Source organism: Carcharhinus amblyrhynchos, chromosome 10 (genome assembly GCF_965287045.1).
Source record: "Carcharhinus amblyrhynchos chromosome 10, sCarAmb.v2.hapA, whole genome shotgun sequence".
Classification (NCBI taxonomy): domain Eukaryota; kingdom Metazoa; phylum Chordata; class Chondrichthyes; order Carcharhiniformes; family Carcharhinidae; genus Carcharhinus; species Carcharhinus amblyrhynchos.
The window spans coordinates 2433848-2459850 of record NC_137333.1 but is presented as its reverse complement, the minus strand read 5'-3'; the positions used below and the strand labels follow the sequence as shown (position 1 = coordinate 2459850).

General features: G+C 42.7%; 2 protein-coding genes across 2 annotated transcripts in view; one reads left to right on the top strand and one right to left on the bottom strand.

Annotated features, from left to right (window-relative positions):
• ubac2 (UBA domain containing 2) overlaps window positions 1-26003 on the top strand; it is a 225216-nt gene that overhangs the window by 93513 nt on the left and 105700 nt on the right. The window lies entirely within an intron of this gene.
• gpr183a (G protein-coupled receptor 183a) lies at window positions 862-3814 on the bottom strand. Its single transcript, XM_080197836.1, has one exon. It carries the CDS (start codon window positions 3655-3657, stop codon window positions 2566-2568), a length of 1092 nt encoding a protein of 363 aa, XP_080053962.1. The 5' UTR covers window positions 3658-3814; the 3' UTR covers window positions 862-2565.

Sequence of the window (26003 nt, the reverse complement as noted above, 5' to 3'; positions counted from 1 at the left end):
AGTGCACTGTTCCGAAGAAGAACCAGAGAGTTCCTCCCGCGAGCATGACTAATGTTTACCCTTAAATCAACATCACGAGAATAACACAATACTGTTTTGGCAGTTTGCTGCACTCAATTATAATTAACTATTAGTTAACTATAAACTATTATCAATTAACTATAATTAAGAAAGCTCTCCAACCCCTCTACTTTCTCAGAAGACTAGGGAAATTTGACATGTTGGCTACAACTCTCTCATCAACTTTTACAGATGCACCATAGAAAACATTCTTTCTAGTTGTATCACAGCTTGGTATGGCTCCTTCTGTGCCCAAGACTGCAAGAAACTACAAGGGTCGTGAATGAAACTTAGTCCATCACGCAAACCAGCCACCGTCCATTGACCCTGTGCACTTCCTGTTGCCTTGGAATAGCAGCCAGCATAATTAAGGACCTCATGACATTCTCTCTTCCACCTTCCACCATATGTAACCTACCAGGTTGCACAAGGAGATCTAAGGACAGGTTGCCAGTCATGCGGTCAACGAGGTAGGTTTTAAGTCTTAGAGGAGGAGAGCGAATTAGAGAATTCATTACCAAAGTAGTTGAGGACAAAATATTGTGTGATTTTAGGAAGAAATTACATCTAACTCTTGGGGCTAAAGGGATCAAGAGATATGGAAGGCAAAGGTGGGATCAGGCTATTGAATTTGATCACATTCTTCAGCCGGGAAAAAGATACAGAAGTCTGAGGTGACGTACTAACCGACTCAAGAACAGCTTCTTCCCTGCTGCTGTCAGACTTTAGAATGGATCTACCTCGCACTAAGTTGATTTTTCTCTACATCCTAAGACTGTAACACTACATTTTGCACTCTCCTTCTCTATGAACGGTATGTTTTGCCTGTATAATGCACAAGAAACAATACATTTCATGCATATGAATACATGTGACAATAATAAATCAAATAAAATTAATAATTAGGCTGCCACATTTCTTGCATTAAGCCACTAATTCAAAAGAACTTAATTGGTTGTAAAACACTTTGAAACATCCTGAAGTTGAGAAAGATGCTTTAAAAATCTAAACCCTTTTCTCTTGACTTCTTTGAATCAGTTCGTATCACTAAAAATGTTGTTTTGGGCTATCTGTTAAAGAAATGTAATTGATATTTTTAAACAAATAGAGTTGGACACAGGAAAGGGATGATTCTGACCAGTCACACCATCGAAGAATTTAGTGTCATGCAGGAAAAGAGCAAAATAAGAGCATTTTGTAGAAGTTGGTTAAAGCTCAAGAATAAAACAAAACCAGTATTTATCAGTTATCTTCAATCTAGAAAAACATTTCAAAGTACTTTACAAGGGCATTACCCTCCTTTATCTCAGGGGGCTACAGGATTGAATTTGGGCTTGTTCATTGAACATGCCCACATGAATAGGATGAACTACATTTAATACACGCAGAATATTTCATATTAAATTATAGAAAAAGCTTAATCATTTGTATATTAATAGAACTGTCACCAACTACAAAAATTACATTACCCATCAAACTTTGTTACCAGGTTGCATCAGGAGATCTAAGGACAGATAGCCAGTCATGCGGTCAGAGAGGTACGTTTTAGGCCTTAGAGGAGGAGAGTGAATTAGAGAATTCACTACCACAGAAAGTAGTGGCCAAAACGTTGTGTGATTTCAAGAAGAAATCAGATATAACTCTTGGGACTAAAGGGATCAAGGGATATGGGGGAAAAAGGGGATTAGGATATTGAATTTGATTATCAGTCATGATCAAAATGAATGGTAGAGCAGGCTCGAAGGGCTGAATGGCCTGCTCCTGCTTCTAGTTTCTATGAGAGACAGGGAGGAAATTCCAGAGTTTAGGCCTCAGGCTGCTGAGGACACAACCTCCAACAATGGGGCAATGAAAATGGGGGCCAGAACTGAAGAGCTGCAGTGATCTAGGAGAGTTGTAGGGTTGATGGAGATTCCGGCAAGAGAAATTGGAACACAAGGATGAGAATTTTAAAATTAAAGCGTTCCCCGTGGTGACCAACAGGCAGAATGATGATGGGCGAATAGAACTTGGTGCAACAAAGTTTTACATTAACTCAAGTTTATGCATAATGCAAGATGGGAGGCAATGGAATTGATAAAGCTGCGGGTAACAAATGCATGGATGAGAGTATCAACAGTGCCTGACTTGAGCCAGAATGGAAATTTTACTGTCACCATGATGATGTGTGGGCAAAGCACAGCCCAAAGTTGCCATGCAACTGCATCCAAAGTGGAGTGAAATCCCTAGAATCGGGAGCACGAAGCCACTGCAAAATCTTTTCTCATTAAATGTAAATTGAAAATGATCAACATTTGCACTTTGGGTGTCTCTGAGGGATGGATTTCCCAGGAAATGGGAACACTACACATAAGTTAAGAGCAATTTTAAAAACTCATATCCATTTTCTGCACAATGTGTGCCTGAAGCAGTGTGTAATGTATACATTGAGAATTAATCAGATTAAGAATTGAGTTTTTCGTTGGCTGGGTGTGGTCTTTCGCAGTATTCTTGAGTACCTTGCCCCTACAGCTTGGCATCAGAAGTTGTCCCTGGTGTATACAAGTGACTCCCTCCCCCGGGTATGCTGTTGTCTGGGGCGGTCTTAACTCCGCTTGAAATAGACACACTGACAGGCTGCCTGATCATCTTGAGGATAATGTTCCTGTAACCCTTGCAGGCAAAGAAATAGATGAAAGGGTCCAGGCAGCAGTTGAGGTTCATCACACTAACAGTCACATGGAGAGCTATTTGAAACTCCAGTTGTTCTTGGCAGGGCAGTGTGGTCTTGTGCAACTTTTTGATCATGTGTTGTACAATGACCACATGGTAAGGCGTGAAACATATGAAGAACACGAAAAGTACAAGCAGGATCACATTGTTGGCCTTTTTGTTTCTTCCTGATTTTTCAGTTAGGGGATTCTCTCTTGCTGATCTGAAGAGTTTGGAGCTGACTTTAGAGTAACAAAACAGCATGATCACCACAGGAAGCACGTAACCCATTACACATGCAGCCAGCAGTATTTCTGGAAGATTTGGAATTGACTCAAAATTTGGATATTCCATACATGTCAAGAAATTGTCTCCGATCTTTTTAGACATTTGCATAAACAGGAGTGGCAGTGTCTGGCACAGAATGATGATCCACACAACAATACAGGTTTTTTTGACGTTGCGGACATTCCTGAACTTCGAATAGCGGAATGGATATATTACAGCAAGTAGCCGGTCCAAACTTAAGCAGGTCATGAAATATACACTGGCATATATGTTGCTGTAACAAATTACTGCAATAACCCTGCACACGGCTTCACCAAATGGCCAGTTGAATCCTCGTGCATAGTACACTATTCGTGCAGGTACAACAGCCGCAAAGAAAATGTCTGAAATCACCAGGTTCATGGAGTAGAGTGTCGTTGAATTGATTTTTTTCTGCTTTCTCCTGATGGCGACTATAGCTAGGCCATTCCCAATGAAGCCAACAACGGATATGATGACGTAGACTGCAGGGAGAACAATACTGGCTGTGCGGTGATGGGCATACAGGTTACATACGGTATCGTTTGAAGAACTGTTGTAATGACTTGTGGAATTGGTCATGGTCAAACTTGCTCTCATTGTTTCTGCGGAAACTGGAACTCCTGTGGCTAAGTTAAAGAAGCAGATCTTGGTTCTGTTGAAGAATTCTCACAGATGTACCATTTAGACAAAGTCATCTGTGGAAATAGTTCAATAAAAAGACAAAAGCAGCAAGTTGTGGTCGTCTTTTGGAAAATTCTGCCTGAAAGAGCAGTGAAAGGAGATTCAATATTAACTTGCAAAAAGGAAATTGAATAAACAAAATAAATGTTATTCTTTAAGTTCATTTATTAGTGTCACAAGTAGGCTTATATTAACACTGCAATGAAGTTACTGTGAAAATCCCCTAGTCGCCACACTCCAGGTACCTGTTTGGGTACACGGAGGGAGAATTTAGCATGGCCAGTGTATCTAACCAGTATGTCTTTCGTACTGTGAGAGGAAACTGGAGCACCCGGAGGAAACCCACGCAGATATGGGGAGAATGTGCAGATTCCACATACACAGTGACCCAAGCCAGGAATCGAACCTAGGCCCCTGGAGTTGTGAGGCAGTAGCGCTAATCACTGTGCTGGCCCCATTCTTTCATGGGATGTGGACATTGCTGGCAAGGCCAACACTTGTTGCCCATCCCAAATTGCCCTTGAACTGACTGGCTTGTGAAGCTATTTCAGTAGCCAGTTATGAGCAGTTGGTTTGGAGTGACACGTAGGCCAGATCAGGTGAGGATGACTGATTTCCCTCCCTAAGTGGCATTAGTAAACCTGATGGGTTTTTACAACAGTCAGTAATAGTTGTCATGGTCACCTTTGCTGTGATTAATTTTCAATTCCAGATTTACTAATTTATATTCCACCAGCTGCTGTGTGCTAGTCCAGTGACATTACCACTACCCCACTGTCTCCTCATATGGCAGGGAAAATTGTTATTGTGGTATAGGGAAAGAGCAAGAGGTGGAGGATTAGTTGGACAGCTGTTTAAAGGGCCACAAGAGGTGTAATGTATTTTGTTGTGTGCTAAATGTCTGGGTCCTTTCATGCAGTGAATTTGTATTTAGAACTTCAAAAATGTTCCCATTTTGTCACAGAGGTAAAGCTTTGGCAATGGTCACAGTGGATTTTCATTATGTAACTGTGGAATTGTATTTTATTTTGCTTTTAAGGAAGACTTTGTACATTTGTTGTGGTACCAGAGAGGAAGGATTTGAGTTACGCAGAGACTGGAGAAGCACAGACTGTGGTGCTTAGAGCCCAGAAGTTAAGGGGGGATGCAATAACAGTGTTCAAAATTATGAGGTGTTTTGATACAGTGAATGAGAACATAAGGAGAATCTGTTTCCACATCAGGAGGATCAGAAGCCAGAGGACAGATTTAACGTAATTGGCAAAAGAGACAAGGGAAAGGTGAGAATTTTTTAAAATATCAACTTGTGATCTGCAGTGTGCTGCCTGAAAGGGCGATGAAAACAGACTCAATAGAAACTTTCATCCAGGAGTGCATAAATACTTCAAAGGAAACCAGTTATTGACTGGTTTCCTTTGAAGATGGCATTTCCAACAGTGCAGCACTCTTTCAGTTCTGCACGGGGGTTTATGCATCAGTCTCGAATAGGACCTAAACCCATACCCTTCGGACTCAGAATGTTGGATATTATGTGAAGTCAGCATTAAACTTGGCATTGATATGCTCAAACTTTTGATGTAAACTATCCCTTTGTTTGAAGTAAAGAAGATCACCAGCAATCCTTTAACAGTATTGCTGACAGTAACACTACATCCTGCACTCTCTCGTTTCCTTCTCTATGAATGATATGTCTTGTCTGTTTAGCGCGCAAGAAACAATACTTTTTATTGTATGTTAATACGTGTGACAATAATAAATCAAAGAATCACCACAGTCAGATGGGAAGAAAATCAAATTTATGTTCAAAAGGTACTTACTGTTTTTGAACGAAGATTTGCATATATCATACCTACAAAAAGGAAACAAATTTGATTTAGTATTTGTTTTACTTTCATTGACAGATAAAATTGACTATTCACAGGAATTCTGACAAACCTTTTTTGTCATTTATCAACTTTTTTTCAGTTAAACTCCAAACTGCAATAAATTTTTCAAGAGCATAAGCTTTTTATTTTTATTAATTTGTTGATTTTATGATTGGCTGTGAAACCATTAAAAACCTTTAGTCTGTAACCCAAAGCTTCTCAACCAAGCGTTTGGCTACCTGTTCAAATATCTTCTTACAGTCATAGAAGTTTACAGCATGAAACAAACCCTTTGGCCCAACTTGTCCATGCTGCTTTTTTTCTTTTATGATTTGAAGTCAAATTTCATTGGCTAGCTCTCCTATGATACATGTTGAGACTTTTTACTACATTAACAATGCAATATTAATGCAAATTGATGTATACAAAGAAATTAAGCAGTTGGTTTAAAATTATTTCACTAATAGTTTAGCCAATGAGGTCTATAAGGCAATTAAAGGGCAGACTCGGAGAAAATGTTTTCATTTGTGAGGTGCCCAAAATGTAAGATAGTCATTAATAAATCTATTGAGAAATTTGGGAGAAATATCTTTACCCTGGGAATGTTGAAAATGTGGAACTCATTTCCATATGGAGTAGTGGAGGTGAATAGCATGGATAGATTTGGGGGGAATTAGGTGAACACATGAGAGAGAAAGGAACAGAAAGATATGATGATTCGATTGGAAGAAGAGGGATGAGAGGAGGTTTATGTAGATCATAAACACCGGTGGAGGGAAATCTGTTCGGTCAAATGGTATATTTCTGTGCTGTATGTTCTCTATGTTTCTTCAAATGGTGAATAGGCTGATGTATAGTTGGCTGCAAAATCTTTAAAGCTAATGCACAGAGTCACAGCCACACGAGACATGTCACTTGTTGCTACAGATGTTATCAAAAGGGCAAGTGGATATCTTGTGGAGTTCCTTTGAGGCTAAGACATCATGAAGCTCCGTGACAACTCGTACACATTTCCTGAAGCCAGTGTGTTACCTCAGAGCTGGAGAGGGAAGAGCCTGAAGCAGGAGAGCGAGGAAGCAAAAAGTCTAGCTGAAGCATGAGGGGACAGACCCTGTGAGAGCTGGAGTTGGGAGATGGGACAGTTGGGATGAGCTTGAGGAAAAAAAATAGATTGTCATTGGCTGTCGAGAGCAATGAAACATTGGATTCCGTTGATAAAACCTGACACTTGTGTCAGTTGAAGTATTGCTACACCCAACAGTGGAATTCTACTGCTCCGCCTACTACCAGAATTGGAGCAGGCAAGGGGCGGACAATGGGAAAGTCTGTTGACCTCGAGCAGAATTTTCCGGTCTCAGGTCGAGCAAAACTGTAAACTCCCGCCCCAAGAGTACCACAAATGAATTTGTGGGTTTGTGTATCTTGTCTTTATGGGACATCCAGAAGAGTGTTTGATCCACACCAGATTCCATAGGTTCGAAATGAACACGGTCAAAACATTTGTTCACTATCTGTTATTGTGCGGAGAGTGTCTTGATAATCATATTGTGTGAAAATTTAGATCATCTTGTCATTATCATGTTGCTGTTTGTGGGAACTTCAAGCTTTGCACAAATTGGCTGCCATGGAACATTACAACATGTTCCTGCTGGACGTAAAAGGCATCGAAGAGTCCAGCCAGCCTTGATCGTTTAAATGATGGAGCAGGCTCGATGGGCTGAATGGCCTACTCCTGTTCCTATGTTCCTAACAGTGATTGCTCTTTTTAAAAAATGTATTGCATCGTTTCAAAATATTTTTGGGCTGTTGAGGTTGTAATATCATATTGAATCATCTCCCTTCAGCGCAGAAGGAAGCTACCTGGCCCATTGGCCCATTGAGTCTGCACCGACCACAATCTCAGCCAGTCCCTATTCCTGTAACCCCACATATTTACCCTGCTAATCCCCCTGACACTAGGGTCAATTTAGCATGACCAATCAACCTAACCCACACATCTTTGGACTGTGGAGAGAAACTGGAGCACCCGGAGGAAACCCACGCAGACACGGGAAGAATGTGCAAATTCCACACAAACAGTGACTCGAGGCTGGAATTGAACCCGGGTCTCTGGCACTGTGAGGCAGCAGTGCTAACAACTGTGCTACCTTCAAACGCATTTCTTTCTTTCTATCAGCCAGAATAATATTTTCAGGGTTGGAAACTTTTTCTGCATGGCAATTGGTCAGTCGTAATAGTGGAAAATACTGATCAAGAAAGAGAAAGAAGGCATGTAACAAACAAAATAGGGAAAAGGACAAATGTTGAAAAAGAATAGTTCACAAATGCTCATGATGGACATCTCAATTGCTACTTTCATTTCTGGCAAATTTTCATTCTGTATAATTGTGAAGATGCATAATTGTGACTTTAAAAAATTGTTCCAAAAATAATGTCTGTGAAAGATTTGTAACAACGTATATGTCTGATTTTACTTCCTTTTCAGTCTCTCCCTCAGAGCTGTGTAAAAACCCTCCGAGATCTCTGCCCTCCAGTCATTCTCGGCTTTTGCACGTACCTGATTTTCATTGTCTGCCATTGGTGGCCATGCCTTCAGCCGATTGGGCCCTAAGCTTTGGATTTCTCCCTAACCCTCCGCTTTGCTGTCCTCCTTTGAAGACATTCCTTAAAACCTACTCTCTGATTAAACGTTTGTTCACCTTACATTGGTTAGGTGTCAATTAGAGGAAAGGCACTAACTGAGCACAAAGTACTTTCGAAGTTAATCGAGCTTAACACACATTCTTCAATGGGTAATTGGTAACCTTCGTCACTGCTCTCCCTCCCCAGGTCCCAGCTCAATTCTGCCTTCTCCAACCCATGCTGTCTGGTGCTTCTCTCTTAAGTTCTCCATACGGTCATCCATTTGCCAAGGTGGTTCGACAGCATCCTCCTTTCTGATCTTTGCCCTTCTGTCCATCCTTCTCAATATCTCTTTCAACATCCCACTCACCTACCATACCCTCATTCTGATCATTTTGCCCTTTTTCTGACAAACAATGTTCTTCAGGTGCTGTTACCAACATATCCTTTAGCCTTCCTATTTACCCACTTTACTTTTTCCCTGCATCACAAATCCGCACCTCAGAGCTTTCTAGAAGCCTGACTTCTTTTGCCACATTGCCACATTCCATATAAATTTCTTTGCCAATCTTAATTTAATGCAAACTAAAGAAACAGCACCTCATTGTTCTATTATGCACTTTGCACTCTTTTTTCGTCTTAAAATTGTATTTCAATATCTCTCCATTTCTCCCATTTTCTCACAGGAAGTGCAGGTAATGGTTCTGTTGTTGCAATTTTCATCTCATCTGGATTCATGTCGACAGGGCTAGACTACAAGAACAGGGATGTACTTCTGAGACTGTAAAGGGCTCTGGTCAGACCCCATTTGGAGTACTGAGAGCAGTTTTGGGCCCCGTATCTAAGGAAGGATGTGCTGGCCTTGGAAAGGTTCCAGAGGAGGTTCACAAGAATGATCCCTGGAATGAAGAGCTTGTCATATGAGGAACGGTTGAGGACTCTGGGTCAGTACTCATTGGAGTTTAGAAGGATAAGGGGGGATCTTATTGAAACTTACAGGGTACTGCGGGGCCTGGATAGAGTGGATGTGAAGAGGTTGTTTCCACTAGTAGGAAAAACTAGAACCAGAGGACACAACCTCAGGCTAAAGGGACACTCCTTTAAAACAAAGATGAGGAGGAATTTCTTCAGCCGGAGAGTGGTGAATCTGTGGAACTCTTTGCCGCAGAAGGCTGTGGAGGCCGGGTCATTGAGTGCCTTTAGGACAGAGATAGACAGATTCTTAATCAATATGGGGATCCAAGGTTATGGGGAAAAGACAAAGAATGGAATGAGAAAAATATCAGCCGTGATTGAATGGCAGAGCAGACTCGATGGGCCAAATGACCTAATTCTGCTTCTATGCCTTATGGATCTACCTTTCATTCCTTTATTTGGCCCATTACCACCTGTTATTGTCTTGCCATCATTTATGTCATTTGCTCACTTTCCAACTCATCCTTTGCTCTTTCCCCCCAGCCCAACCTTTTTCTCTGACTGTCTACCTGCTCAACTATTAAATATCTACCTTCTTCCAGTATTAATGAGAGCTTATTGCTCTGAAACATTCGTTGTGTTTCTCTCTCCGCAGATGCTGTCAAATCTGTTGACTGTGTCCAGCATGTTCTGTTTTTAATTTAGATTTCCAGCATCCACAATATTTGGCTTTTGTCTTGGCTAATCTTCAGTTTTCTCATTTTTAATGTTTTTTAACAGGATGTGGGTGTTGCTGGCTAGGCTGGCATTTATTGACCATCACCAGTTGCCCTTGAGAAGGTGTTGGTGAGCCGCCTTCTTGAATCATTGCAGTCCATGTTGTGTAGGAACACCCACAGCTCTGTTAGGGAGAGAGTTCCTGGATTTTGACCCAGCAACAGTAAAGGGACAGCACAGTGGTTAGCAATGCTGCCTCATGGTGCCAGGGACCTGGGTTCGATTCCTGGCTTTGGTCACTGTCTGTGTGGAGTTTGTACATTCTCTTTGTGTCTGTGTGGGTTTCCTCTGGGCACTCTGATTTCCTCCAACAGTCTAAACCCGTGCTGGTTAGGTGCATTGGCCATGCTAAATTCTCCCTCAGTGCAACCGAACAGGCACCAGAGTACGGTGACTAGAGGATTTTCACTGTAACTTCATTGCAATGTTAATGTCAGTCTCCTTGTGACTAATAAATAAATAAAATATTTCTAAGTCAGGGTGGTGAATGGCTTGGAGGGGAGCTTGCGGTCAGGGTGTTGAATGCTTTGGAGGGGAACTTGCAGGTGCTGATGTCCCCATTCATCAGCTGCTCTTGTCCTTCCAGGTGCTAGAGGTCGTGGGTTTGGAAGATTTGTCAAAGGAACCTTAGTGAGTTGCTGCAGTGCATCTTGTAGTAGGTAGACATAGCTGCCACTGTGCATTGGTGGTGGTGGGAGTGGATGTTGGTTGATCAGATGTCAATCAGGTAGATGATGTGGAGCTTCTTGACTGTTGTTGGAGGTGCACTCATCAGGTAAATGGAGAGTATTCCATCACACTCCTGACTTGTGCCTTGTAGTGGTGGTCAGGCTGTGAGGAATCAGGAGATGAGTTACTCCATGCAGAATTCCAAGCCTCTGACCTGCTTTTGTTGCCGCAGTATTTATATGTCTAGTCCATTTCAGTTTCTGGTATGGTAACTCCTAGGATGTTGAAAGTGAAGGATTCAGCTATCGTAATGTCATTGAATATCATGGGGAGATTCCTTGGTTGGATTCTCCTCTGTTGGAGATGGTCATTTTGTGTGGTGATATGTACCAGCCCAAGCCTGAATGTTGCCCAAGTCTTGCTGCATATGGACACAAACTGCTTTGGTGTCTGAAGAGTCACAAGTGATGTTGAACATTGTGCAATCATCTGTGAATATCCTGACCTTTGACATTATGATGGAGGGACAGCCATTGATGAAGCAGCTGAAGAAGACTAGGTCAAGGACATGACACTGAGGAATTCCTACAGTGATGTCCTGGAGCTGAGATGATTGTCCTCCAAAAACTGCAACCATCTTCCTTTGCACTAATTTTGATTCCAACCGATGGAAAGGCTTCCCCCGATCCCCATTCGCTCCAGTTTTGCCAAGGCTTCTTGATGCAGCACTCATCAAGTGCTGCATCAAGAAGCACTTGATGAGTGCTTCATTTGACAAAAAATGAAACCTTGATGTCAAGGGCGAGTTAGATAGATTTTTTAATTGGTAATGGGGAGAAGGCAGGAAAATGGGGATGAGGAGCACATCAGCTATGATCGAATGGCAGAGTGGACTCGATGGGTTGAATAGCCTAATTCTGCTCCTATATCTTATGAACGTATGAACCTATTATCAGTTTCTGCTTACCTTGCAGTCCTTCCTGCAGAACTTCCCTTCCTGAATGACCATGTCCTCATCAGCTATCTCAGCCTAAAGCTCTGGAACTCCGTCTATAAACTTTTCAGCATCTAAAGCCCCCCTTTCCTTTTCAAGACAATCCTTAACATCCATTTCTTCGACCTATCCTGAAATCTGTTTCTCTTTTGCACAGTGTCAATTTTTAATCTGATGACAGTCCTATGAGCGCCTTGGAAAGTTTCTTTGCTTTAAAGGTGTTACGTAAATGTGGGTTGTTGTTTCCAGAGAATCAGAAATAAGAAACAGAGAAGCTATGTTAAACTTGTACAGAATCTTTGTTAGACTGCACTCGGTACATTGTGAAGTTGGTGGAATCCTCATTAAGGAGGAGATGACTGAGCATTTAGAAAGACAAAGCTCGATCCACCATTGTCAACATGGTTTATGAAAGGAAATTCGTGTTTGACAAACTTGCTTGGGTTCTTTGAGAATATAACCAGCAAGGTGGATAATGGGGAACCTGCTGATGTGGTATATCTAGACTTCCAGAAGGTGTTTGCGGAGGTGCCACATAAAAGACTGACTCAGACTGGTATTGCAGGGAATTGAGGGCAGAGAACTAGCTTGGATTCAGGATTGGCTGACTGACAGAAAACAGAGGGTCGGGATAAATGGGTGTTTCTCTGGCTGGCAAAATGTAACTCATGGTGTGCCACAGGGGTCAGTCCTCAGACCTCAACTGTTAACAATCCTAATAAATGATCTGCAACCAGGGACAGAGTCTAACAATGCAACATTTGCGGATGTCACTAAGATAGATGGAAAAGAAAACAGTGAAGAGGATACAAAGATTCTACAGATGGATATACATAGGCTAGGAAAATGGGCCAAAATTTGGCCGTTGGAGTTTAATGTGGATAAGTGTGAGGTTGTCCATTTTGGCAGAAAAAATTATGGCAGGCAAATTATTATCTAAAGAAAGAGCAGATTCCAATTGTGTCTGGGCAGAGGAATCTGAGTGTCTATGTTCATGAATTGCAGAAAGTTGATATTCAGGTGCAGCAGTTTATTATTGTCACAAGTAGGCTTGCATTAACACTGCAATGCAGTTACAGTGAAAACCCCCTCGTCACCACTCTCTGGTGCCTATTCAGGTACACTGAGGGAAGATGTAACGTGGCCAATGCACCTAACCAGCGCGTGCTTTAGACTGTAGAAGGAAACTGGAGCACCCAGAGGAAACCCATGCAGAAACAGAGAGAATGTGCAGACTCTTCACAGACAGTGACCAGAGGCCAGGAGTCTAACCTGTGTCTCTGGCACTGTGAGGCTGCAGTGCTAACCACTGTGCCACCGCAATAAAAAAGGCAAATGGGATGTTGGCATGTATTGCAAAAGGACTGGTATATAAAAGTAGTTGTTGCAGTTGAAAGAGTGTTGGTGAGACCACATCTGGAGTATTGTGTCTAATTTTGGTCTCCTTATTTGAGGAAGGATGTGGTGGGATTGGAGACAGTTCAGAGGAGGCTCATGAGACTGATTCCGGGGATGAAAGGGCTGATGAGGAGAGAGTAAACAGTTTGGGGTTATACTCGTTGGAGTTGAGAAGGCTGAGAGAGGATCTGATCGAGGCATATAAAATTTGAAAATGGATTGATAAAGTAAATGTCGACCAAATGTTTTCTGTTGTGGGGCAATCTCGAACAAGAGGTCACGAGTACAGGCTGAGAGGCAATAGACTTAAAACTGAGATGAGGAGGAACTACTTCTCACAGAGGGTGGTGAATTTGTGGAACTTGCTGCCACATAACACGGTGGAGACTAAATTGTGAATGGTTTCAAGAGGGAAGTGAATATATTTCTAATAAAAGAAGGGAAAGGGTGAAATAGTGGGGAGGTAGATTTGAGACCAGAGAGAGAGGCACAATCTGATTGAATGGTGGGGCAGGCGCGAAGGGCTGAATTTGTCTCCTTCTGCTCCTAATTCTGATGTTCCCGTTACAGATCTTTAAAATCATGACAGGGTTTGAAGGAGGCAGTCCAAATCTAATGGTCATAGTTATAGGTTAGTCATTTATAAATCCAATAAAGATTTCAGGAAAGATTTCTTTCTAGGATCATAAATCCTTTATCCAGAGAGTGGTGTGAGTGTTGAACTCATTCCCACAGGGAGTGTTTGAGGTGAATAGTATAGATACATCTAAGGGGAAGTTGGATAAACTCTTGAGGGAGAAAGGAATAGAAGGAAATGTTGATTGGGTGAGGTGAAGAGAGGGTTGGAGGAAGTTCATGTGGAATATAAACACCAGATGGACCAAATGGTTCTTCGTAATTCTGTTAGACTCTCAAGTCTTGGAATACCTGCTGTGAATCTGAAGAGTCGCTGGAGGGATGGGCAACTGGGAAGTGGGAATTTGAGGCATATAAATTCCAGAGGTGGATATTTCAAATTATTGAGGAAGAAGCATGTGTGAGAGAAATGGACAGGAAAGGAGGGGAAGGAGAATGAGCTTATCTGTTACAATCACAGTTTTCTGAACTATATAAAATCGGCATTTGCTCCTTCAGGCTGTTCCTCACTAAACACCTGTTTGAAAAAAAAGAATATAGTGCCAGAAAGGTTGAGCTTTGACAAAGGGTCATCTGGACTTGAAATGTCAGCTCTTTTCTCTCCTTGTAGACGGTGCCTGACCTGCTGAGATTTTCCAACGTTTTTTCTTTTGGAAAGAGAGATTGCTATAAGGCTATAACCTTCGGAGATGCTACTGATACTTGTAAGGGAAAGTTAAGAATATGAAAGGGAAAGAATATAAGGATATGACGATAGAGCCAGATTAATTAAGGTTGGAAGAAACTTTTGAGGGGCATAAACACCAACATGGATCAGTTGGGCCAAATGGCCTGTTTTGATTCTGTAAATACTATGTAATACATCTACAAGATGCATTGCAGCACCTTTCAAACCTGCAGCTTCTATCACCTAGAAGGACAAAAGTAACAAATAGATGGGAACACCACCAGCCACAAGCATCCCCCCCAAGCCTGACACTCTTCCTACTCTGTCGCTGGGTCAAACTCCTGGAACTCTCTACCTAAACATGGGTTTACCTACATCATATGGACTTCAGTGGTTCAAGAGAAAAACACATCACCACCTTCTCAAGAGCAGCTAGGGATGAGAAACAGTGCTGGTCTAGCTGGCAATGGCCACATCACTTGAAAGGATAAAAATAAATTCTCTTTTTTTTGCATACTCTGACCAGATGTGTGCTATTAATGATAAGTGTCTTAACACATTCATACTAACTCACTTTGTGCCAACTCAAGGCATTCAAGTAATTAGGTCCATGCCCCCTTTTTAATAAAAGCATATAAAATAACCCAATGTGCTAACTCATTACTAATATTGCCATGGTGTTAACTCATTTTCATATGCAGATGATACAGCCTGGAACAAGTACACCATAATTCAGTCCATTCATTTCACATTCTCAGCAACTTAACCACTGGCCGATTCCATTCTTATAAAAGACAAGTGTTCCAATGCTCAGACGGATGTAGCACTGTTGTACTAAATGAGTCCTACCTTAATAAATGTGCAACTACAGAAGTGATCCTGATCACACACAAATTTATTCCATGCTTGTTCTCCCATTTTCCGTATTATTCTTCCTCTTTTGAACCCTCTATTTTCCTCAGCTCCATCACCTCTCCCCATCCCCATCCCCATCCCCACCTGGAAGCCGATAAACCTGGTTTCTTACTCCTTTGTGTCCAGAACATTGTAGCTTTAATGTTAGTGAGCAGTATTCGTGTTATTTGATATATTTGTTCCATATATTTAATTGTTGGCAGAATTCGCAAGTTCACTGCTATTTCCCAGTGTACAATTTCTAATACTAAATTATATGCCATGTTAAGTGATTTATTTAACACCAGATATACAAGTAATTAATTATTTTAAAATATCTCTTCATAATATTTTTAATGTATTCATTCATATGAAAACTTAATTATTTTTAGTTTTTTTTAAGGACTCATTTTTGAAAAAATGTTTTACAAAGCAAAACAAATGGAAACTCTTAAGGCAAACTATCTGAACAACAGCATCATAGAATTATGCTTATAGTAAAGCTTTTGATAAAAAAACCCCAAAAAACAGTTCAGAGTCTTGTTTTACAAAGAGAGTAAAATGATCCACTCTGCTAAATAACTTCACGATTTCACCAGTTAAGTCACACATTAACCTTGTTGAGCTTTGAATAAGAGCCAATACTTACACACTGAACGCCTTCGATTTCTGTCTGAGGACCAGTGTTCTGATCTTGTAATGAATTGTGTCAAATTCCAAATCGTTGATACAGAAGGCAGCTGCCTTGAATCAGATAAAAGAATCTTTGACGTGTTGGCTTTAAAAAACTATGTGCAAAATCTTTGCTTATCAATTTCCTGTGGTTGAAATGCTGTTCCATGTGTGTGTGTGTAACCACTTTGTCCATCAGAAGTGAAACTTGAAACCATTCTTAGTCACTGAGCGTGCATGGCGCTATACAATTTCTGCCATTAATTATTCAGAATTTGTGGAAGTGTGGCACCTCACACGTACCCATTAATTTAGATTATTTCCCTCCAACTTCAGCTTGAATGTCTCCCTTCCTGTGAGCCGCTAGCAGGACCTGTTACCTTGTAGAAAATAGAAAGTGAGAAAGGAATGATTGGATAAAGGAAAAGAAAACAAAAACAGAGAATGCACGGGGAATAGATAAAACCTTTTGGAATTTGAAAACAGCTAAGAATTTTCTACCTGCAGGAGTGAGACTCCACAATCCCCTTTCTGGGCTGTGAGGTTCATTGGTGTTGTGATAGGCCCAATCATGCCAGTCAAGGGCTACTTATGCTGTTAAGTACCAGCCCGACGTTTCTGCAGCACATTTATCGGAATATAAATGTAGCAATCTCACGAAACTCCTGAGGCAGCTGAGGATGAGTTGCTGTTTTCCTGAGATGAATGGAGCAAATAATTCAACCTCGTGGTGATTCAGAACTCACTGGGAATCTTCATCAGTACAATCAGCAATTCATCAAAGATCCTTAGACTGCACCTTCCAAACCCACGACGACCATTTCCATCTAGAAGGACTTAGCGAGTTTTTTGAGAAGGTGACCAAAGAGGTGGATAAGGGTTAGGCAGTTGACATGGTGCATATGGACTTTAGCAAAGCGTTTGACAAGGTCCCCCATGGTAGGCTACTGCAGAAAATGCAGATGCATGGGATTGAGGGTGATTTAGCAGTTTGGATCAGGCATTGGCTAGCTGATAGAAGACAGAGGGTGGTGGTTGATGGGAAATATTCAACCTGGAGTTCAGTTACAAGTGGTGTACCTCAGGGATCTGTTTTGGGGCCACTGCTGTTTGTCATTTTTATGAATGACCTGGATGAGGGTGTAGAAGGATGGGTTAGTAAATTTGCTAATGACACCAAAGTTGGAGGAGTTGTAGACAGTGAGGATAGATGTTACAGTTTGCGGAGGGACATAGATAAGCTGCAGAGCTGGGCTGAGAGGTGGCAAATGGAGTTTAATGCGGAAAAGTGTGAGGTGATTCACTTTGGTAAGACTAACAGGAATACAGAATATGGGGCGAATGGAAGGACTCTTGGTAGTGTCAACAAGCAGAGAGATCTCGGTGTACATGTGCATAGATTCCTGAAAGTTGGCACCCAGGTTGATAAGGTTGTTAAGAAGGTGTATGGTGCGTTAGCTTTTATTGGTAGAGGGATTGAATTTCGGAGCTGTGAGGTCATGTTGCAACTGTACAAAACTCTGGTGTGGCCACACTTGGAGTTCTGGTCGCCGCGTTATAAGCAAGATGTGGAGGCATTGGAAAGGGTGCAGAGGAGGTTTACCAGGATGTTGCCTGGTATGGTGGGAGGGTCTTATGAGGAAAGGCAGAGGGACTTGAGGTTATTTTCGTTAGAAAGAAGAAGGTTAAGAGGTGACCTAATTGAGGCATACAAGATGATCAGAGGGTTAGGTAGGGTGGATAGTGAGAGCCTTTTTCCTCGGATGGTGATGGCTAACACGAGGGGACATAGCTTTAAATTAAGGGGTGGTAATTACAGGACGGATGTCAGAGGAGGTTCTTTACTCAGAGGGTAGTAAGGGCGTGGAATGCCCTGCCTGCAGCAGTTGTGGACTCGCCAACTTTAAGGGCGTTCAAATGGTCAGTGGATAACATTGGAATAGTTTAGGTTAGAGGGTCATTAGATTGGTTCCACTGGCCGGCGCAACATCGAGGGCCGAAGGGCCTATACTGCGCTATAATGTTCTATGTTCTAAGGGCAGCAGATACATGGGAACACCGTCACCTGCAAGTTGCCCTCCAAGCCACTCACCATCCTGACTTGGAAATATATCAGCCGTTCCTTCAAAGTCGCTGGGTAAAAATCCTGGAATTCCCTTCCTAATGGGATTGTGGGTCAACCTGCAGAACACGGACTGCAGTGATTCATGAAGGCAGCTCACACCACCTTCTCATGGGCACCTAGGGAGGGGAAATAAATGGTGGCCAGCCAGTGACACCCATGTCCCATAAATGAATAAAAAAAAGTGGCGGTAGGATTTACACATTAATCTCGCAGAGTGCCATTAACTGGCCGCAAATTTCGTGACTCTGGGTGGAATTATCCAGCCTCACTCCCCCGAAGCGGGAAAATCTCGTCTGAGGTGAACAGATCTTTCCATTGTCCACCCCTTTTCTGCTCCAATTCCCAAGGTGGATGGGATGGTACAATTGTAGCCATGGCCTTCAACATAAAACATCCTGTAACTGGTGATCTATTTACAAGAAAGCCTGAGCTAATGTGAAAGTGCAAAGAAGAGAAAGTGTCCTCTTCATATACTGTAACAAGTTGCTTACTGTTTGCTTTCAGGATTCATCAGAACTCGTTGGTCTAAATCATGAAAAGATAGTGCGACAGTTAACAAAGCCGCAAAGAAAAATTCAATCCATGTCCAAGGGTACATTTCAAGGGGGATGGAATTGAAAAGCAGAATGGTGATTTCCAGAACCTTGGTGTGCTGTGCGTGGTTCTAGTCCACATATTTTAAAAAGCATACAGAGGGACTAGAGAAGCTGCAAAGAAAAACATTACAGAACTGAGAGGTTAGAATGAACAGGAAAGACTGAACAGGCTAAAACTCCAAAAAAAGGATGGGGATTTGAAAAAAAAGTAGAAGAGAGGAGCAATCTGATAGAGATCTTTAGGAATGTGACGGTGTTCAATTGGGTAGAGATGTTGGAAGAGTTAAAACCAGGGGACATAAATCTGGTATCGGAGGAGGAGTGATTCACTGGCCTCCCCGCAGTATGTTTCTTGATCGTGGGAGGAAGCCCGTCCACTCGTGGTGGGGCAGTGGGATCTTCTAGTCCCACAGCTGTCAACGGAATTTCCCATTGAATCCCACCCCCACACTGCTGTGGAAACCCGCAGTGGGAGTCCATCATTGGCAGGACCAGAAAACCATGCCCCCTGAAGGTCACTAATAAACCCATAAAGAAATTCAGGACCAGCTTCTTTTTGCTTGGAGTTGTTAGAATATAATGTGGCACTTTCTCCCAAAAGGAGTATTTCAGCCAAGCAGTATTGGTGCATATAAGAGGCTCAGTATGTGTATGTGGGAGAAAAGAATGAAAAGTTATGTTGATGTGGTGGAAAGAGGTTTGTGTGAAACCTCTTGTGGGCACTTTGGTCTGACGTTTAGCCTAACGTCTGTCTTTGGGTAAAAACTAGGATCCATTACTGAGGAGGCAATAGCAGGGCATTCAGAAAATCAGTGCAACCAGAAACAGTCAGCCTGGTTTCATGAAAGGGAATTTGTGTTTGAGCAATTTATTAGACCTCTTTGAGGAAGAAACAAACAAGGTAGATAAAAGGAAACCTGTAAATATGACATATTTGCATTACCAAAAGGTATTCAAGAAAGACGCACATAACAGATTCATACATGATAAAAGAGCTCATGGGGTGGGGGGAACGCATCAGCCTGGGTAGAGGAAGGAATAGTTAACAGGAAGCAGAAATTAAGGATAGATGGGTCATTTTTGGGATGACAAATTTTAACTATTGGAGTGCCACAGGGATCAGTGCTGGAGTTGCAACTATTTACAATGTGTATCAATGACTTGGGTGAAGGGAAGAAATGTATGGTAGCTAACTTTCCTGATGTGACTAAGAAAGTAAATTGGCAAGATGATATGAAGAGTCTGCTAAATAGTAAATAGTTAAATGTAGGGGAGGGAGGATGGCAGATGAAGTTTAATGTGGGAATATGTGAACTTATTCATATTGGCAGGAAGCTTAGAGAAGCTATATTGTGTTTGAATGGAGGGAGACTATAGAAGTCTGCAGCACAGAGGGATCTGGGTGTCCTGGTACATGGTTAACAAATGGTTAACAAGCAGGTACAGCAAGTTATTAGGCAAATAGAATGTTGGCATTTATTGCAAGGAAAATTGAGTATTGCTACATTTTTACAGGACCTTGAGGAGACCACATCTGGAATTTGGTGTAAACTTCTGGCCTCCTTCTTTAGAAAGTCTTAAAGGAAGAAAGAGAGATAGATAAGCGGAGAGATTCAAGGCTGGAATTCCAGAACTTAGGTCCTAAGCGGATGAATCTCTCCACCTCTCTATTTCTCTTTCTTGCTTTGAGACTCTCCTGAAAGTATATCACTTTGACCAAGCTTTGGCTCATCTCTCTGAATACACAATCCGATAATCCTTTCTGTGAAACTGCCTTGTGGCAGTTAAACGCACAATGTAAGTACAAATTGTTGTTCATACATGCACATCAGCAATTTAATACTGAGAAATATAAACAGTGAGATTTGACAGAAGGAAGGTGGATATGGATTATGCTGTGGACAAGAATGTTACTTGAGAGTTTCTTGCTAGAAAGAGATCCTGTGGGTCTAAGTCGACAGGTCACTGAAAGCAGCAATGCAATGTTTCCAGGCTGAGTGGCAGTAGGATTTACACATCAATCACGCAGAATGCCATTAAACTCACTGGCCGCAAATTCTGTGACTCTGGCCAGAATTATCCAACCTCACTACCCCTGAAACAGGAAAATTTCATCTGAGGCGAACAGACCTTTCCATTGTCCGCCCCCTTTCTGCTCTGATTCCTGTGGTGGACGGGATGGTAAAATTGTAGCCATGGCCTTCAACATAGATCACCAGTCACAGGATGTTTTTTTTACGAGAAAGCCTGAGCCAATGTGAAAATGCAAAGAAGAGAAAGTGTCCTCTTCGTATACCGTAACAAGTTGCTTACTGTTTGCTTTCAGGATTCATCAGAACTCGTTGGTCTAAATCATGAAAAGATAGTGCGACAGTTAACAAAGCCGCAAAGAAAAATTCAATCCATGTCCAAGGGTATATTTCAAGGGGGATGGGATTGTAAAGCAGAATGGTGCGCTGTGCGTGGTTCTAGTCCGCATATTTTAAAAAGCATACAGAGGCACTAGAGAAGGTGCAAAGAAAAACATTACAGAACTGAGAAGTTAGAACTAACAGGAAAGACTGAACAGACTGAAACTCCAAAAAAAGGATGGGGATTTGAAAAAAAAGTAGAAGAGAGTAACGACCTGATAGGGATCTTTAGGAACACGACAGTGTTCAAGAGGGTAGAGATGTTGGAAGAATTAAAATCTCGGGGATGTAAATCTGGTAAGAGAGAAGTGACTAAGGCAGAGGAGGATGCTAAGACAAATGTTCTTGGCCCATTAACGTCAAAATATAATGAAGGAAATGACTAGTGCTAATTTAACTGGTGAATTGAAATGTGGTTCAAAGGAAGTTACTGAGACTAAGGAGAATATAACTATCAAATTTAAGAAAATCTGTTGTTGAGTTGATTTCAAAGTTCTGTGGTAGGGCATTGGATTATTTTGGGAGCACCTTGAGACTGTTCAGTTCAAGGCGCTATATAAATGAAATGTTATTATCCATGCAGAGTCACATGAACAAATTACAAAATTGATGCTTGAGTACTATCTGTCCTTAGTAGTGCAGGTTTTGTCTTTGCTGTAATTTTGATCCCACTTCCCTCTCCCCTCATGGGTCGAAGGAAAAGGCTTGAGAAACAACCGACTGTTGCTGTACTTTCCTTTGTCGTCTGATAATACAGAACATGAACATTCCTGAAGGAAAGTTTGATTATTTGTTTTATTCATTTGAGGGACATGGGCTGGTCAGCATTTATTGCCCATCCCTAGTTGTTCTTGGAGGGCAGTTGAGAGCCAACCACATTGCTGTCGCTCTGGAGTCACATATGGGCTAGACCGGGTAAAGATGGCAGAAGGACACTGATTGGGAGGGGTTGTTAGCTGGCAAGTCCACGGTTGGTAAGTGGGAGGCTTTTAAGGGCAAACTGATAATGTTGCAGGAAAGGCATGTGCCGGTAAAGAGGAAGGATGGGAAAGGCAGGATTAGAGAGCCGTGGATTACAGCGGGTATCGAAGACTTAGTCAGGAAGAAGAGGGAGGCGTATGTTAGGTCGAAACAACTGAGAACGAAGAGTGCGCTGGAAGAATATAGAGAGAGTAGGAGGGAGCTAAAAAGGGGAGTTAGAAGGGCGAAAAGAGGGCATGAAATGGCTTTGGCTGATAGGATTAAGGAAAATCCAAAAGCATTTTACTCTTATATTAGGAGCAAGAGAGTGGTTAGAGGGAAAATTGGTCCTCTTAGGGACAAAGAAGGAGAGCTATGTATCGAGTCTGAGGGAATGGGGGAGATCCTGAATGAATACTTTGCGTCGGTATTCACGAAGGAGAGGGGCTTGATGTTGTGTAGTGTCTTGGAGGGAGCTGCAGATCAGTGGAAGGAAATATCCATTACGAGGGAGGAAGTGCTAAGGTTTTTAAGTAGCATAAAAACGGATAAAGCTCCGGGGCCTGATGGTATTTATCCCAGGCTGCTTAGGGAGGTGAAAGATGAAATTGCTGGGCCTCTGACGCAAATCTTTGTCTCTTCTTTGGACGCAGGTGAGGTCCCAGAAGACTGGAGGGTAGCTAATGTGGTACCGCTGTTTAAAAAGGGTAGTAGGGAAAACCCTGGTAATTATAGACCAGTGAGTTTGACATCGGTGGTAGGAAAATTATTGGAAAAAATTCTTAAGGATAGGATGTATGAGCATTTGGAGCGTGCGATCTGATTAGGGATACGCAACATGGCTTTGTTCGGGGGAGGTCTTGCCTTACGAATCTGGTAGAATTCTTCGAGGAGGTGACAAAAACGGTTGACGATGGGCGAGCAGTTGATGTCATCTATATGGATTTCAGTAAGGCGTTTGACAAAGTCCCTCACGGTAGGCTGGTAGAAAAGGTTAAGGCACATGGGATACAAGGACAGGTAGGTAGATGGATTGAAAACTGGCTAGGCAATAGGAGACAGAGAGTAGTAGTCGAAGGGTCCTTTTCTGGCTGGAGGTCAGTCACCAGTGGTGTGCCACAGGGCTCAGTACTGGGACCTCTCTTTGTGGCATATATAAACGACTTAGAAGAGGGCGTACATGGTGTGATCAGCAAGTTTGCGGATGACACCAAGATGGCAGGATTGGCAGGTACTGAGGAGGACTGTCAGGTGTCACAGCAGGATATAGATAGGTTGGTATATTGGGCAGATAGATGGCAGATGGAATTTAATCCTGACAAATGCGAGGTGATGCATTTTGGAAGGAATAATGCAGGGAGGAGTTACGTGATAAAAGGTAGACAGGTTAAGAGTATAGAAATACAGAGGGACCTGGGAGTGCAGGTGCACAAGTCTCTGAAGGTGTCAACACAAGTAGAGAAGGTTGTGAAGAAAGCTTATGGAATGCTAGCCTTTATAGGAAGGGGTATAGAGTATAAGAGCTGCCGTCTAATGCTTCAGTTGTACAGAACGTTGGTTAGACCGCATTTGGAGTACTGCGTCCAGTTCTGGTCACCTTACTACTGGAAGGACGTGGAGACCCTGGAGAGGGTGCAGACGAGGTTACCAGGATGTTGCCTGGCATGGAAGGACTGAGTTACGAGGAAAGGTTGGAGAAACTGGGGCTCTTCTCCTTAGAAAGACGGAGATTAAGGCGGGATATGATAGAGGTGTATAAAATACTGAAGGGAATAGATAGAGTCAACAGTGGTAGGCTTTTCCCTAGATTGGGGACAATTACGAGAGGTCACGATCTAAGGGTGAGGGGGGAGAAGTATAATTTGGACACGAGAGGAAGGTTTTTCACGCAGAGGGTCGTGGGGTATGGAACGCGCTACCGAGTAGGGTGGTGGAGGCAGGCACGTTGGACTTGTTTAAGGTTTACTTAGATAGAAACAGGAGCGAAACAGGGATGGAGGGTTATAGTAGAGTGTATTAAATAGGGTCAGAGCCTTGGGACGACACCAGAAATGTAGTATTACATGTTAATGTTTTGTCTTTTTATTCCACAGGTGTCGGTCCACCTTGTTGTCAAACGAGGGGCATGCACACGGTGGGTCGTGCGTGGGCTGCTCTTGGAGGTTCCGGGAGTGGCCTAGTACTTCGTGTCGTTGTGTGTGCTTAATCCTGGACCAGCAGACGGGCACCACAACAGCTCAGTGACTATCACTGCTAGCTGTGCAGATACATGGATTTGGGCCTGTGTCTGTGGGAGTTTGCGCATTCTCCCTGTGGTTGCATGGGTTTCCTCCGGGCGCTCTGGTTTCCTCCCACACCCCAAAGATGTGCTCTTAGGCTGATTGGTGTACCAAATTGACACTATTCTCCCCTGAATCTGGCTACATTAGGGGTTCCACTCACATACACACAGGGCAGGGTAGGTGTAGGCAGATGTGACGGCGTGGGCTCGTTGGGCCAAAGGGCCTGTTTCCCGTGCTGGGTTGTTCTTTGTTTGTTCTTTGTATTTCCTTCCCTAAAGGACATTAGTGAACCAGTTGGGTTTTTCCAACAATCGACAATGGTTTCATGGTCATCAGTAGATTCTTAATTTTACTTTTTTTTATTGAATTCAAATTCCACCATCTGCCTTGGTGGGATTCGTACCCGAGTCCCCAGAACATCTGACAAAGGGACATTTAGACTCAAAACTTGATTCCTATGACATCATTCCGAGACAAATGAGAGTGCAAAAGCACCACAAAAAAAGTTTATGTCTCAGGTTCCAGTTCATTTATCAAAATACCCTAAAACATTCACTACTTAGGATATTCCTATGACTGAGTATTTGCTAAGATTTGCAAGGCTATGGGGAAAGAGAATTATTGAATAACTCTTTCAAAGAGCTGGCACAGGGAATGTCACATTTATGGTGTTGTCCTGCCAGAATATTCCCAGCGAAGGTGAAAATTATTGTGTGTGTGGCTGCAAGTCATAGAACCATAGAATTCCTACAGTGCAGAAGGAGGCTGTTTGGCCCATCAAGTCTGCACCAGCTACAGTCCCACCCAGGCCCTATCCCCATAACCCCATGCATTTACCGGAGCTAGTCCCCCTGACCCTAAGGGGCAATTTAGCATGGCCACTCCATCTAATCCGCAAATCTTTGGACTGTGGGAGGAAACCAGAGTACCCAGAGGAAACCCACAATAGGGTAGCACAGTGGTTAGCACTGCTGCCTCACAGCACTAGGGACCCAGGTTCAATTCCCGGCTTGAGTCACTGGCTGTGTGGAGTTTGCACGTTCTCCTCGGGCCTGTGTGAGTTTCTTCCGGGTGCTCCGGTTTCCTCCCACAGTCCAAAGAGGTGCTGGTTAGGTGCATTGGCCATGCTAAATTCTCCCTCAGTGTACCCGAACAGGAGCCAGAGTGGTGACTAGGGGATTTTCACAGTAACTTCATTGCAGTGTTAATGTAAGCCTACTTGTGATTAATGAATTTAAACAAAACGCAGACATGAGGAGAATTTGCAAACTCCACACAGGCAGTGACCCAAGCCAGGAATCGAACCTGGGTCCCTGGTGCTGTGAAGCAATAGTGCTAGCCACTGTGCCGCCCTAGTAGATGTTGTGGATGTTTCACAGCCATTCAAAAAGGGGTTTAGATCACAGGCTTCATAATCCTCTTGGGAGTTTTTGGCTGTTTCCTCTGTGTATAGAACATTACAGCAGAGTAAAGGCCCTTTGGCCCTCAATGTTGTGCTGAGCTATGTCAATCCCAAGATCAAGCTATCCCCTCCCTATAATTCTGGATGGATCAAGTTCTGTCTGAAGGGACAGATTGTCAGCCACCATGCACCCAATGAACAGAATTTGCTAAATGCTCTCAGTGGGGTGTTATTCTGTGTGACTGGGGGCAAAGCTGCAACTCTTTGTCCCGTGGCCATGGTTTTCTTGGTGCTTCTTATCAGGACAGCAAGTTATAGCCATGGGAGAGCTGGACCATGAATCTTTGTAGCTCAGTTCCCACGTGGGCGACCAGCAC

Bases quoted from the DNA above. Each gene is read 5' to 3' on its own strand.
- gpr183a (XM_080197836.1), bottom strand. From the start codon at position 3,657: ATGAGAGCAAGTTTGACCATGACCAATTCCACAAGTCATTACAACAGT.